Here is a 15,126-nt window from a genome sequence, read left to right on the forward strand (position 1 = left end):
TCCTTACTTTGATTGCTATTCTCTATCACTCAAAGGTTGACTGGCAGAGATCCCTTCAGGGATAAGTCCGCCTTTGTACTAAAAGAAAGAAAGAAAATACATTTATTGACAATACAAGACACAACAATAGTATTAAGTACAAACACTTTAATTTTTTGTAAACTTCTTGTATTTTATTTTTGTACAATAAAGAGTATAAACAAACAAAAATAACTCGTTGTTTATCGCATGTCTGATTCGAGATTATAACGAATGACAAAATATTAATCCTCGTAATAGCTGTTACACGTTCGTTTTCCTTAATAATTACGTACATGTATAGCTGTACTATTTTCCCAATATCGCATAAATAAATATTACCCCTGCTCATCCCCTAATGGGCCGAGATAGGCACGAACATTAAGCAAGCCATCAACACAGAAAGTCGGCCGCAAATGACGGGGAAAAGGCAAGAAAAACAATAAGACTGATGTTAGGTACGCTAACATACGATGGTAATGTTTACCCGCTGACTTCTAATTCCACAAACAAAATAAACACAGTAAGACACGGTAAGAATTTATTGAGATCCATTTGTTGGTAACAAGTCACTTATTTTGGTACCTACTAATACCAAACTCAACCAGAGTTTCGTTGAATTCGAAACGCGTCAGTGTTGTGTGGGGTGGTGATAGATGGGTTTATGTGATTACACTGACAGTGTGCAGGTGGACAAACGTAGCTATCATAAGGTCGCGGATGAGCAAAGTAATTGTTTCAGTTCATTGATACGGACGCAAAGTAACGCCTGATTCAATAGATTATTTGATAACTGGCTGTTAAGAGTTGTTGTACTAAGTTATAAAAATTTATGAATAAATACAAAGATAAATACTGATGAAAATAATAACGAAGTGTTATGAGTATGATCTGATCTCAAATCGTTAGTAGAACAAAAACATAACGGAACATTATACCTACCAATGTAAATATGGTTCCCAGTTTTTAATTTGAATTTATTTTTATCTCTATTCTGTTACTGCTCTCAGCCCTGGCAATCATATCACAACAACGGGCGTTATTAGTTATATCAACAACGCCACAGATCCCAATCAGCGTTCGCAAATAACGACGGTGATCTGCCTGCTGATACGGCGGGTGAATAGGTGCCATCAAAACTGTATTACAGTGGGTAAAAAATCGACAGTGTTTGAGTTGAATTTACACACGAAGGATGACGTAAAGTCACCAGCACCAATATCTGACACAACTGAGAAGCGTGCATAAATATCTGATACGACTCTATTTCTAGGGCCGGAAGGACGTGTCAGATATTTTTGCACGCTCCGCTGTGGCAGATATTAATGCTGGTGACTGTACCATAGCACCATGCATACATCATATTTTGATATATTACTTTAGTCGTATAATTAATTGCTGAAAATGCACCACCTGCTGTAATCTAGTCCTTATTTCTTTCTGTTAAAAGGTTGCCTGGAACAGATCGCTCTTAAGCGAAAGCCGCTTATTGCTCACCTTGTAATTTTTACCCGACTGCCCGAAGGAGGGTTATGTTTTTTGAGCGTATGTATGTATGCATGTATGTAAGTATGTATGTATGTATGTAGGTATGTATGTGGGTATGTATGTCCATTTCTTTGGTCCTCGCTGCAGCCGAAACGGCTCGACGGATTGTAACATATGAGGTATCATTGGATTTGTCATAACTGTCGGAGTGACATAGGGTATATAATATTTCAATATGGCGTCTGCGAAAAAAAAAATGGCGAAGAAATAAAAATATATATTTCGTAATATAATAATATGGGAATCAAATGAAAGCTAATAATTAGCCTATCACAGAAATATCAAAAAAGTATAAATAAAAAACATTAAATTAAAAAATCAAAAAACCCGACTGCCTTAAAAACTAAAAGGAAGAAAATAAGTCTAGTGGTCTAGAACACTGTCAAGAAGCTCATTTAAGGTTCAACAGTCGGGACTCATTCAAATCATAACCAGTTCAAAAAATATTGGTAATGGGTCCCGACTGTTGAACCTTAAATGAGCTTCATGACAGTGTTCTAGACTACTAGACTTATTTTCTTCCTTTTAGTTTTTAAGGCAGTAGGGTTTTTAGATTTTTTTAATTTAATGTTTTTTTTTCTCTGTGTAGGTGTTTCTGTATCGCTTACTATTTGTCGCGTATTTTCTGGGTTCCGTACCCCAAAAGGAAATATGGAGCCCTTATAAGATCACTTTATTGTCAGTGTGTATGTCCTTATATCCTGACCCTTTTTCTCAGAAACGCCATAAAGGTACCAAGCTAAAATTAATATCGAATACTCAGCTACCTCTTGAAGTAGTAGAAAATCAAACTTCTAAGTCCACGCAATAGAAAAATGTATTAAAAAAACACACACACACAAATTGCCGTAATCGAAAACGCAACCGAAGGAAAAATCTGAAAATCTTAGTTGTTTATATCTGTCTGTACAGAAACTTGTCAATAACCATCTAACGAAAATGATTTCGTTCTGCGTACATTTTGCTTTGGAAAGAGGCTCTGCTAACACTGGACATTCATTGATACCTACCTAAAATTTTGTATGGACCCCTCGGTGTGCGACACTAAACGTCTTTTTTACAATGTGTTGAAGTGACTACAGCAAATAGCTCTGAAACTTTCTCGCGACCGATGGGTTGTATTGTATTTGTATTTTGGTTTTGTTTCACGAACTGTGCTGAAACGTGTCCGACTATCTCCAAGCATCATCGAGTGATTGTTAGTTGCAGAGCGCAAGTTATGAGGTCCTAAACTGTGAGCGGGCGGTGGCTCGTGAGGTCTTTACTGCGAGGCCTGTCGCCGGACGATGTGACAGGCGATATGTTAGGGCTTGGAAGGAGTTACAAGAGGAAGCGATTTGATAATAAGCTGTAAAAATAGACGGGTAAGCATTAGTGTTTTGATGGGCAAAGTAAGTTTAGGTATCCAATTGTTTTAATACTAGCTGTAGGACGCAATATCGTCTGTGCTATACAAGCTAAAAGTAAGCAATGCAAGGCAATGCAAGCTTAGTAGTTTTGTATTAGTGAAAGAGATGAAAATCGGTTAGATACTTTTAGATATTATAGCAGCTTGCAAAAACATTCAAAGTCTATCTTTTTATGAGCTTACTCTCTAAGCTGGAATAATAAAATATAAAATAATTCACTTCATTTAACTAATCACATCAGAATTCCAAAACATATCTTTTAGTGAACCTTTATGCGCACTCAAGTTATACGTTTGCCAAATTTCAAGTCACTAACTACAGTAGTTTAGGCTCTGCGTTGTCTGTTAGTCTTTCTAATAACAATTCTTTCATAGGCAAGACATGTAAGTATGTATACTTAAGATGGATCTCTGTAAAGTAAATTCAGAATGTACACCGTAATTAGCTGCAAAACATAGGTCAAGTTATGAGGTTCTAAACTGTGATCAGGCTGGCTCGTGAGGCTTTTACTGTGAGGCCTGTTACCGGACGGCGTACAGGCGATATGTTAAGGCGTGGCTTAAGTTACAGACGGGAGCGATTAATAATAATTAATCCAGACTATATCCAAAAGTTTGTGTGTAGTCAAGAGATTATGACATTCAAGGTTTATCAACACGTAGTATCAAAGGGTTAGTGAATTCAGACAATCGTTCAAAGCACGAATGTTCTGTGCTTGAAATTAGAAAAAAAGAATTCGATGGACCTGTAATTTTGCGTTCATTCTCGTAGCAGTAGGTTAACCAGAATATCGATGACGTGTTTCTATATTTGATGCGTTATGTACTTAATAATTCCAAATGTAGTTTTAAGTTCCAAAATTTCTGTAAAAAAAGTTTGTACGGTTTATTCACGGCTGTAATTTGCATAACAAAATTCCTCCAAAATATCGTTTTTAGATATTTAGCCACGTAACAAAGAATTTTGGGAACAAAAATAGCTTTCGCTTAATCAGCATCGACACTATCGATGATTCCGCCAATGTCGAGGTTGAAAAAGACTATCGGTTGGTCGTTATACGTTAGCTTCGAAGTACAAGCTTAAGTTCACTTTCATGACTTGCACCCACCACCCTGTTCCTGGCTCGGCGCCAGTAAACGTTGCATTGTTAGTTTCGCACTAATATCAAAATATACCGTTGATGGGCTTATTGTGTAATAGCCAAACACGTTTATACTTGTACTGTAAACGTTTATAGTTTGCCTTTATTTGCTCTAAGCATTTCCCGTGGGGGAGAATGTTGATTTAGGTAGACATTTAGGATATATTTAGATTTAGATGGAAGCGGAACTTTGATAAGTAAGTTGTAGTAGTTTAAATTAGTCTAAGCAATTAGAAAGAAAGAAAATGTTTATTCGGCATATTATTATAAACAAAGTGACAACAACGTTAATAAAAAGTTACTCGTAATATTAAAAAGTTTATAGCCAAATAGTTAGTTTAAATCTAGGTAGATTTATAAAATAAAACTTCTGATTTGTAATAATGATAATACTTTGTTTTTAATGGCCCCGCAAGCGGAGGATCGTGAGTTCAAGCCCCGGACCCACATTTACGATTTTTTCCAAAATGTGTTTGTAAATTCTCGTTATTTTTCTACTTTACTAAGTATTCGTTGGGTGAAGGATAATATCACAAAGAAAAGTGCATCCACCGACGAAGCAATTTTTTTTCCTGTGCAAAAATCTCAATTTTGCATTGGTGGTTTTTTTTAGAGGAGGCTTGTGCCCACCTTTGGGACGAATATAAGCAGGAGATTTAATAATACGCCAATATAGTGGCAGGTAGGTATCTCATAATAAAATTAATCGATAATTAGTTTGTTTATACTCTTTATTGCACGATTATTATTGTGTAATACTATCTATGTACTTAGACCGTTCTTTTCCAAACTATGTAGTGTCCTCTTCCAGTATATTTATTTGGTCGGCGAAGTGATACATTTTATTCCGCCTACGCTTTGTTCAGAACTAAGTGTTTTCTCTATTAAGCTGGTCCTGATAAATTGACGCTGCTGTGATCGCTGCTAGACTAGATTAAGTTGGTTGGTGGTACATAAAGTAAAATCTATACAACATTCTCGGTGCTTTAGTAAGTTAAATAATTGTTTTTGGATCTCAATCTATGATCGAGGTTCGACGTTTTTTGTCGGCAGCCACGTTATTTTATGATGACAGGTTCAGGTTAACTGAAATTCATCAAAAAATCAAAGACTGCATCATCTAAATAGAGACCTGTGATTAATTTATCACTCTATCATCGTTCACAATTATATTTAAGTAAAGTCTTTATACCCTTCATCTGTAGAGCGACCATACAATTCACCATTTTACAGAAAATCGTTTCATCGATTATCGTTTCCCATAACACTATTCGCTGATTTTTATCATTATTTGGGAATCATTAATCGAACTTCGTTAGATCGCTCATACATTTGCTCAAATTATCTACGAGTTTACTTGTACATCGATACCTATAGTCGTTCACCGAGAAATGATGTGGTCAATGTATGAAACAATGATGGCGGTATGTTAGTGAGTGTAGTGTTCCCGCCGGCGCGCGTCGCCTGCGCCGCCGCACTTGTCACGGCAGCGGGTGAAGCATGGCCTGTCGGGTTATTGCCGCGCCAATCAATACCGGCCGGGCGCGGGCAGTCCCCAGTCATTAATGCGCGTCAGATCATTATTCACCCGGTGTATGGACATTATGCCAGATGCAGTACTTTCAGGATAGGTACAACCTAAATCTTCGCATAGCAGTGTGTTACCCGCAGCCAGGATTTGTTTAAAGGAGGTTAGAGTAACGTATTTCCGTAACTTAACCATGAGATTAATTTAATTAATAAACTAAAACTCAGACTAAAATTCGTAATAATCAAAGAGTCTGTCGGCTGTCATTTACACTTATTTGTCAATTTACTTTGCTGTACATTGCTAGAAATTATAATTTTGTTAAATAGTTAACAGTCTGAATTTTAGTTGTAGTTTGCAGGTGGTAGGACCTTGTGTAAGGTCCACCCGGATTGCTACCACCATCTTGCTCGCTAATCCTGCCGTGAAGCAGCAGTGCTTGCACTGTTGTGTTTCGGCCTGGAGAGTAAGACAGCCGGTGAAATTACTGGCACTTGAGATAGCCCATCTTAGGCCTCTAGGTTGGCAACGCATCTGCAATACCCCTGGTGATCTCTTACGATCAGAAGACCCACTTACTCCTTTGCCATTCAGTGGAAAAAAATGATTATAAATTATTAGTTTGATTTATTTTGATTATTTTTTAGTTTAACAACAAATAAAAACTACTAAAAAAATTAAAAGATTTTTCTTTTATTTGTGGTTGTTGATACCTGAATTGTTTTAGTCTTAGACGAAGATTTTACTTTACGCACTGGAGTATAAAAAGTAATTTTATGTCGCCTAGATTCAGCATAACTTTACGAGCATGAGAAGTGAAAATTATATTTTTAATAAAACCTTGTTATCCAAATGTGCTACGTGCTTTTAGCTCACGTGATATATCTGTTTCCCTTATTAGTTACGTATTGCTACCTTAGATCTCTCGTGAAACAAGATCCGAAAGCCAGACAACAATTAGCACACAGTCGATAAATCTCTCAAACAAAAACCAATAACCCGTCGGCAAAGGCGAGCCAGCTAACAGGATATTTCTATTTGTCACTGTGATTCGATTCGCCCGTTTTTTGCTGGTAACGATTTAATATACGCTCAGAAGTGATTGATGAATGGTGAACGCCGATACACGGATTTTGTTTTTCGAAAAGCGGATATTAAAACTTCGGGTATTCATGCGACTTGAGAGCATTCATGGGTTTGAAATAAAGGAAAATGGTAGCATTTATTCGTGACATTGCTAAAGTTGCAAACCGAAAAAAGGAACCGATGGTCATTTTTTTTTGTGTTAATCAACAGTGCGTTCGCTCAACCATATCTAAGATTTTTTTAAACTAATAAGTTAATTAACGTCTTTTGGATTTACGCACCAAGTGTGCTACCAACTGCACCACGGGGACTTCTGACCAGGCACGATTTCAAAAATTGACCATTTTCGACTATATGTAACAAAACAAAAGTAACTTAGTTTCGTGAGTAGAATCGAACCTTTAATTTAAAGCCCCATGCCAGAGACACCCTGTATATTTGCGCCTGACTGTATATGTTAACAAAAATTCAAAAACACGGCCCCCAGAAGATAATGCGCGTCCTTTTCTTATCTTAATTTAATGACGCACAGATTACGTCATTAGCTTTGACTATAAAAGTAAATATAAATTACGCTTAATCGTTTCTAAGCTTGCAAATGGAGTGCCGTTAAACAGCTCCAAAATCGAAAATCCAGAGACAGTAAAAGGTAATGTGTCCATAAAATCAAATGAAGCTTGGAGAGCTAAGCTTCCAAGGAAAGAAAATCAATTAAAGGGAACTAGACTTTGGGGGCACTTTTTAGTGATGGCGCTGCGTTTAATCCCGCCTTTTTATGCCTTCCCGAAGGGCTGAATATTTTAATTTGTAACGAAACCTCTTTGTTTCCCGGTGACGTTAAAAACTTTCGGATTAGATTTTCGGGAACCCCTCCCTTTTTATCTGACTTGAGACTATTTCAAGACTATTTTATTTAGTTTCTGACGGTTTCGTGAATCACTCAGGAGCTCACTGGCTTATTGTTAGTTTGTTTTGTCCTAAATTGGATAAAAGCGTATCAAATGTCCCTTGTGTCCTATTTTCTGGCTCAGTCTATCATATACGCCTGTATACGTCCCACAGCTGAGCACAGGCCTTCTCTCAGAATGAAAAGGCTAGAGACGTACTTCCCACACGGGCTCGGTGTAAATAAGAAACTTCAACACACCATCACACGCACAAACACACACACCACAGTTGTGCAGTTTTACTCACGAAGTTTCACTCCACCGTTAAGCACGTGGTAAATTTCGAACGTCATTCGCACATGAATTTCGTAGAATTCAAAGATCTGAGCCCGCGTTTGAATCCACTATCCTTTGCTTACTAGGCTGTAGGTGAAACCACTAGGCCACCACGGCATTTTTGAAGTAAGCACCTCCTCGCATTTAAATTTACTCTTAGGTTGTCTCACCGGGATATATTAAACGATAATGATGCATATTTTATTACACGGTTATTCGCCACTTACGACGGACATAAATATTATAGTATCTCCGGGATATTATCCTTTTGGGATATCCCATATTTATTGCTACAACATTAAATGCGTATGACGTAACATTTGCAACGCTTGGCTGAATATTTGAATGTTGAATTGAACATATTTAGGAAGTGGCATATTGAAATTGAAACATGAATAAGTGAATTTTACCATTATCTACATAATAGACGCCCGAACCAGATGTGAAAATTTTTCGTATAAATCTTGATCCCGCAGCGAACTCTTAGAAGGAGAGGGGTAAAATTAACTGCATCACTACAAATGCCAGCCAGCTACTGGTATCGCCCAAGCAGTTGAACGTCACAGAACTGCCAGGGTTTGCCATTGTAGCAATGGTTCTATTGTTTACCTCCCAGTTCAGCGGCGGCCTGCGCGCAGCCAATGTCTCCTTTCGCCAGGCACTGGTGCCTATAATATAATGTTGCGGTGCGCATGCTATACTCTAACCTAGCAATTTAACGTCACAGAGCTGCTAGGCTCTTGTGGCGATGGTTCTGCTCACATCCCAGCCGCAGCTCGGCGGCAGCCTGCGCGGTGTCGGCGTCCCGCTCAGCCACGCACTGGTACATGCCGCGCCACACCCTTGCCCGAGCAGTCGAGCTGCCAGCCTTCACCCTTGTGACAATGACTCTGCTTACCTCCCCGCCATAGCTTGGCAGCAGCCAGCGTCTTGTTGGCGTCCCATTCCGCCAGGCACTAAGTATATCGTGGTGCGCGCGCGTCACACCCTTATCCTAGCAGTTGAACGCCATAGAGCTGCCAGAGTTTCTTTTTTTTGTGTTGTAAACAAGCTCATGTTGCGGTGCACAGGCTACACCCTAATCTAATCAGTGGAATACTATAGAGCTGCCGGAGTGCCCTTATGGCGGTCCTGCTTACCTCCCAGCCGCAGCTTGTACATACTGCGACCATGCCAGCAGACGACCTTCCAGTAGTTTTGCAGCAGCCTGCGTCTTGTTGGCGTCTCATTCCGCCATACACTAAGTATATCGTGGTGCGCGCGCGCCACACCCTTCAGCCTTGTGGCAATGGCTGTGCTCACCTCCCAGCCGCAGCTCGGCGGCAGCCTGCGCGGTGTCGGCGTCCCGCTCGGCCACGCACTGGTACATGCCGCGGTGCGCGCGCGCCACGCCGTGCACGCGCAGCGCGCGCTCGCCGCCGCCCACGGGCACGCCGTCGTGCAGCCAGCGCACGCGCGCCGTCCCCTCCAGCGAGCAGTTGAACGTCACCGAGCTGCCGGAGTTGGCCACCTGCCGTACAATGCAATGATGTAAAAGGTTGTCCATCGCGGTTCGACGGAGCGTCGCGCCAAGGGAATACAAAAGGGCACCTTTGGTATGACGCGGAGTGGTTTATTTGACTGACTATATTTTGTGTTATTTATATTTGTGTTTATAAATATAAATGCACCAACTGCTGTAATCTAGTCCTCTTTTCTTTCTGTAAAAAAAAGTGAACTGGAATAGATCGCCCTTAAGGGATAAGGCCGCCTATTGATTACCTTGTAATTTTTTCTCTGTGCACCTGATTTCTGTATCGCTTACAGTCATTGTATTGTATACTTAACTATCATGGGTCAGCCACTACTATTTGATGTAGTCCTAAACGAAGCAAAACTTGAACTTTGAGTAGGTACAGTCACCAGCACCAATATCTGACACAACAAGCGTGCATAAATATCTGATACGACTCTATTTCTAGGGCCGGAAGGACGTGTCCGATATTTTTGCACGCTCCGCTGTGGCAGATATTAATGCTGGTGACTGTACCAGATGGTACTAAACATTAAATAAACTTCTTATAGATAAACACATACTTATACACGTTAAAAGTGCAAGAGTCGATAACAAAAATTCTTATCATTCATACAAAAAAGTCTGAAACTATAAGAAAGATATATGTTCATAAGAACCATGTCATTGATTTTAGTAACAAGAAAAACTGCATTCATACATTCAAAAAAAACTTGCACTTAGTCCAGGAATCGTACCCGGACGTTTTGAAAAATAAAAATTAAATTATTTTCTATTTGACACGGTTCCTAAGAACAGAGCTTCGTATGTCTTTTTCAGACTTTCTCCTACTGACCGATCTAAATGAGCCACCCTGTATAAAGTGATTGAGCAATGCCGAGGGATCATTAATAAACGCCAGGACCTCATTTAATAATTATAGTTCGGTAAAGTTCGGTACGGGCTCGGTACGGGTAATATGACCCTTGTCAAATTTACTGTTAGCTGTACAGCTACTCGTGTCCTTAACCAATCAATAATTATGATTTATTAGTGCTAAAGTATACCTGTTACTCTGTAATAATGTTGTGAAGTGTTAACCTGTTAGAGCGTGCTTTTAGTCAAGTGCAGACAAACAGCATTTGATTAATCTATTTCAAGCTTTTATTTAGTTTCACCTGTCCCGTTGTCTGTCTGTAATCAAATCTTGCAAGTTAAATTTGACCAACTTCCAGTAGTACGCGTGTATCGCATGACAATACAATAATCTAGTAGTGACATCCTGGTAGTCCAGCCAGGATTTTCTCCACAGGACGGAACTCTTCAACGGTTAATAGCATCGACTTGAAATTTGGTATGCAAATGTAGTTTGGGTGACAATGCAAGTATAGTCAACGAAAAGTACATTCAGAAAGAAAAGCTTGTATTAAAAATGATTCTTTTATGGTTAGGTTATTTGATATCAGAGTCAAGAAACAATGTGACAAGGATTTCTACTTATACGTCTTTTAAGCTGCCAAAACACTATTCTATTTCTTACATCTGATTCTATTTTCTAGGTTTGGCTACTTATGAGATTTTCGCCTACTTTTACCTCTCTATGTATAGGCAGATTACCTACACTGTATTTCAACCAAAACTTGGGACGTTTTTACGGCATATTTTGTATACGATTTATTTGTTTCAAGACAAGTAAAATTATCTCTGGTTAATGTCCTCGAAGCGAAGACATAAAAAAAAAATTCAAAGCCCTAGTGACCAATGGTTTCCCATAGCCCATAAAGCAGAGTATCGTAGATTCAAATTCGGGCTTGCACCTCTGAGTTTTTGTGTGTGACATTTGAATTTACCACGAGTTTTACGGTGAAGAAAAATACCGTCAGGAAACCTGCACAAACCTACCAAGCAATTCAATGGCATATGGTGTACTCAAGTGTGAAGTTTCCAATACGATCTGGGCCCGCTTGAAAACTAGGACCCAAGCCCTCCTATCCTATGAGAAAGCCTGTGTCCAGCGTTGATGATGGAGATGATCTAATTTAACCGTTAATAGAAATTTTATCTGTTTTACAAAGCTAAAGTACCGTGAATTGAACTAGATAGGTACCTATGTTAGATTTACTACATAATAATAAATAAACTATAATATAATATCTAACTATATACTTTTTATGGTAAATGGGGAAAACGAGCAAACGGATCGCCTGATAGTAAGCGGATACCGTCCCCCATGGATACCTGCTACACCAGAAGAGTCCCAAGTGCGTTGCCGGCCTTTTAGGCAGGAGTGCACTGTTTTCTTCAACATTATTGTATACTATACACATAGATAGTTAAGGTGTTTGCCTTTGTTTTGATAATCATTTCACAAGTTTTTACGCAGCTGCGGCTTCGATATTTTTCTCGGAAAAACTACTCCATAAATCTTTTATAGATTTGGGATACGCACAAAGGAATTCTCGCAAATTTCATTGATATTTTATGACCTAGTAAAACCGTTTCAGGGCACCTTCATCTCCTACAATACCTCTACGTAGTCACTTTGGGCTGCTTGCCAGAGATACTGAACTTTATCCGTCTCTTTAGACTTTGTAGTTTTTGCACATATATTTCTAAAAAGAAGATTTTGCCTTTTAAATTTTAAGAAAGAAATGGCGAAATTTGGTGAAAAAAGTGATTAGACATCTAGTTAAAAGAGACGAGTTATAGATAAATGTGTTATTGATTCGATCCAGTGAGTGTTTATACAAGAATTTAGATGAAATCGGTTTGTTTACACTTTTAATAAATTGGATAGGCATAACGTATAAGATGTCTGGTCGTTCCAACCCGTTTTTTGGTGGGTTGTGGTCCGTCGCCCGAAGCGAAACGCTGTGTTCGCGAATGTTCGCTGATCAGTCTAATATATGCGCCGTCCGCGAGGTCCACTGACCAGCTCGCAAAGACCCGAAAACTGCCAGCCACAGATGGTGGGTTAAAACAGCTAACGGGTTAGAACGTTTTATGGAGGTGGAGTTGGAAGACGAAAATATGAATTGAAGTTGACAAAAAAAATACAGCAGGATAGAAAAGATTACAAGATCAATTATTTCACAAAGCGCCCAAACAACAAACCAATTGGAAAAAGGAATCTTCTGAAATACTCGGTCAAACTGTCCCCAATCACTGGGCTATCCTAAGACAAACAAAAGAGCGGGGGTCTGACAGCCGATCGCCGCGTGTGCCATGCATTATTCAGCCACGACGATTTGGACGTGACGTTTCTACTAGCGTCGGTGCAAGCGATGGAAAATTGACGATAATCAAAGTTCGATCGTCGGAGCACTGTAACGTCTGCAAATCTGCAATCGTACAATTAGGTAAATTTAAAAGCAGCGTAAGCACCGTTACTTAGAGGGAGGACGCAAAATACCACTTTTCTTCTTGGCTGACGATGGTCAAAAAAGACCTGAAGGAAGTAGAACTGAACGCCAACACGGCGTAAGACCGTGTAGTGGAAATGAGGATTTCATAACAGGCCAAAATAATATCGCTACATGCCGGTTAGTATCAGAAGGTCCTTTTAACGTTACAGTCTTGCTTACGATTGGCTCATTTAGTTACATATTAAATCCCTAATTAGTTTTTTTTGTATGTATTTTTTGTGTATTTTGTACCTATGTCTTTTTGTTTTATATAATTTGAATTTTACAGCGCATTGGTGTTTAACTGTAATACTGTAATTTTTTGTTGATAAATAAATATCAAATCACAAGCATGACACAATTAAACAAAGTTGTAAAACGTACTCACGACTCACGATAGCCTGTCAGAGAAACCCCCATTACGAGCAAAGTAGACCAACTTGAATAAATGAGACAAGGTTTAGCCATTATGATGATTTCAGTTATCGAATCACTGTATCGAATCAGATCAGTCAATTACTCAATCGCAAAATTTTAAATGAATTAAAACGAATGAAATTATCTAGTTACAGAAATCGCAAGTGAAATATATGGCTCGAAAACATTACAAGATGGCATGAAATCATGCTGACAAAGTTTTTCAAAATATTGGTAAGTTAAAGGCTTCTAAAAGCAAAAAAAGTAATACAATAAAATAACGAAAATTTAATTAGTATATTTTAATTAGTCTTAATTCGGGACAATTGTACCTACATTAATTTGTTTTCTGCTCACTCCCAACATAAAACATTATTGTATTATTATTATATAAAAGTTCAAATTAATGAATGGACTCACATGTAATTAACTCAAAGTAATTACGAGCTCGTTCGAATCGAGTCGGGAACTTTTAACGAACTTTATTACCTTAATAAAACAAGATCTGAGAGTGCTGGAATTCCGAACTTGCTAAAAGATGTTTGTTGACAACAAAGTAATTTCTAACTTATTTAAATTATGTAGTCTACTTAAAATTGGACAGGCTCAATTCATGAATATTGAGCGATTTAGGGTCGGTCTCAGCGTATTCTTAATGATCAGAATAGACACGTGAATAGATGCAGTATAATCCCTCTTCTTGCGAATCCCTTGCTGAAAAACAACTTCTGTGGAGAATATTTTCTTCGTTTAGGAGAATGTATGCGTTTGAAAGCGAGAGAAGGCGAGAACTGGATTTAAAACGTGACGAACTAAAAGCAAGACCAATTTCGAACATACTCTACAACAATGTAAATGGTACTCTGACAGACGCTGCTTGGAAAAGAACGTTCTTTGCTAATATCAAGTATGTCTAGGTATAGCTAACCATTTCAGTACATGACTATTTGAATAATACTCACTTGATACTTGAGTCACTGAAGCCAAAAACGGCAAGGTACATTACAAGCGTAAGCAAAACAAGAGCAGATCATCAAAGCGTCTATCACTTGGACCACCAACGAACTGTCTTTCAACATCATTTGCGACCTTTCCACGCGGTGTTACAGTTTATTTCCCTCCATCTTAACTCCATTCACGCATGTCAGGTGTCATTCTACATTATATTCTGGCGACGAACGTATGACATCGGTCGGATGTGTCTTTCGACTAAGAATGCGTTCTGAATATTTATTTTTCAATTTCCCGGAGACCGTGAGGGTTGTGTTCTGAATTTAGTGTGGATGGGTGTTCGAACGTTTTATATTTTTATCACGAATTTTGTAAAAATTGTACAGTCGAGATATGAGCTGCGTGCGAAGCGAGGAGACAAGGCATTGTGAATCAATGTTTGCAGGAGAATCCCAAAAATGACACATTTTTTATTCTACCATATTTTCTAAGTTTGTGTTTGGTTGCGAAGCAATTCAATAGTGCGTGTGAAGTTCCCAATCCGCAATGGGACCGCGTGGGAACTAGGAACCAAGACCTCTTGTTCTGGGAGGAGGCCTGTGCCCAGCAGGGTTTGTTTTTTTAACCCCCGACGAAAAAAGAGGGGTGTTATAAGTTTGACCGCTATGTGTGTCTGTGTGTCTGTCTGTGGCATCGTAGCTCTTAAACGGGTGGACCAATTTGAATGCGGTTTTTTTTTATTTGAAAGCATGTTTTCTAGCAATGGTTCTTAGACATGTTGTATCAAAATGCTGGTGCTTTATATGTAATGTGCGAGGTCCGAATAAAATATTTCTTTCTTCTTTCTTCTTCTTTAAAATCATTTCAGCCGCTTTTGAGATATTGAACTTTGATTTCTGTTTAACTTTG

General features: G+C 38.7%; 1 protein-coding gene across 1 annotated transcript in view; it reads right to left on the bottom strand.

Annotated features, from left to right (window-relative positions):
* LOC141437657 (cell adhesion molecule Dscam2-like) overlaps window positions 1-15,126 on the bottom strand; it is a 332,569-nt gene that overhangs the window by 11,345 nt on the left and 306,098 nt on the right. Inside the window, 1 exon segment of the mRNA XM_074101110.1 lies at window positions 9,256-9,463. Coding sequence (XP_073957211.1) covers window positions 9,256-9,463 — 208 coding nt within the window.

This window comes from Choristoneura fumiferana, chromosome 18, assembly GCF_025370935.1.
Source record: "Choristoneura fumiferana chromosome 18, NRCan_CFum_1, whole genome shotgun sequence".
NCBI classification, from domain to species: Eukaryota; Metazoa; Arthropoda; class Insecta; order Lepidoptera; family Tortricidae; genus Choristoneura; species Choristoneura fumiferana.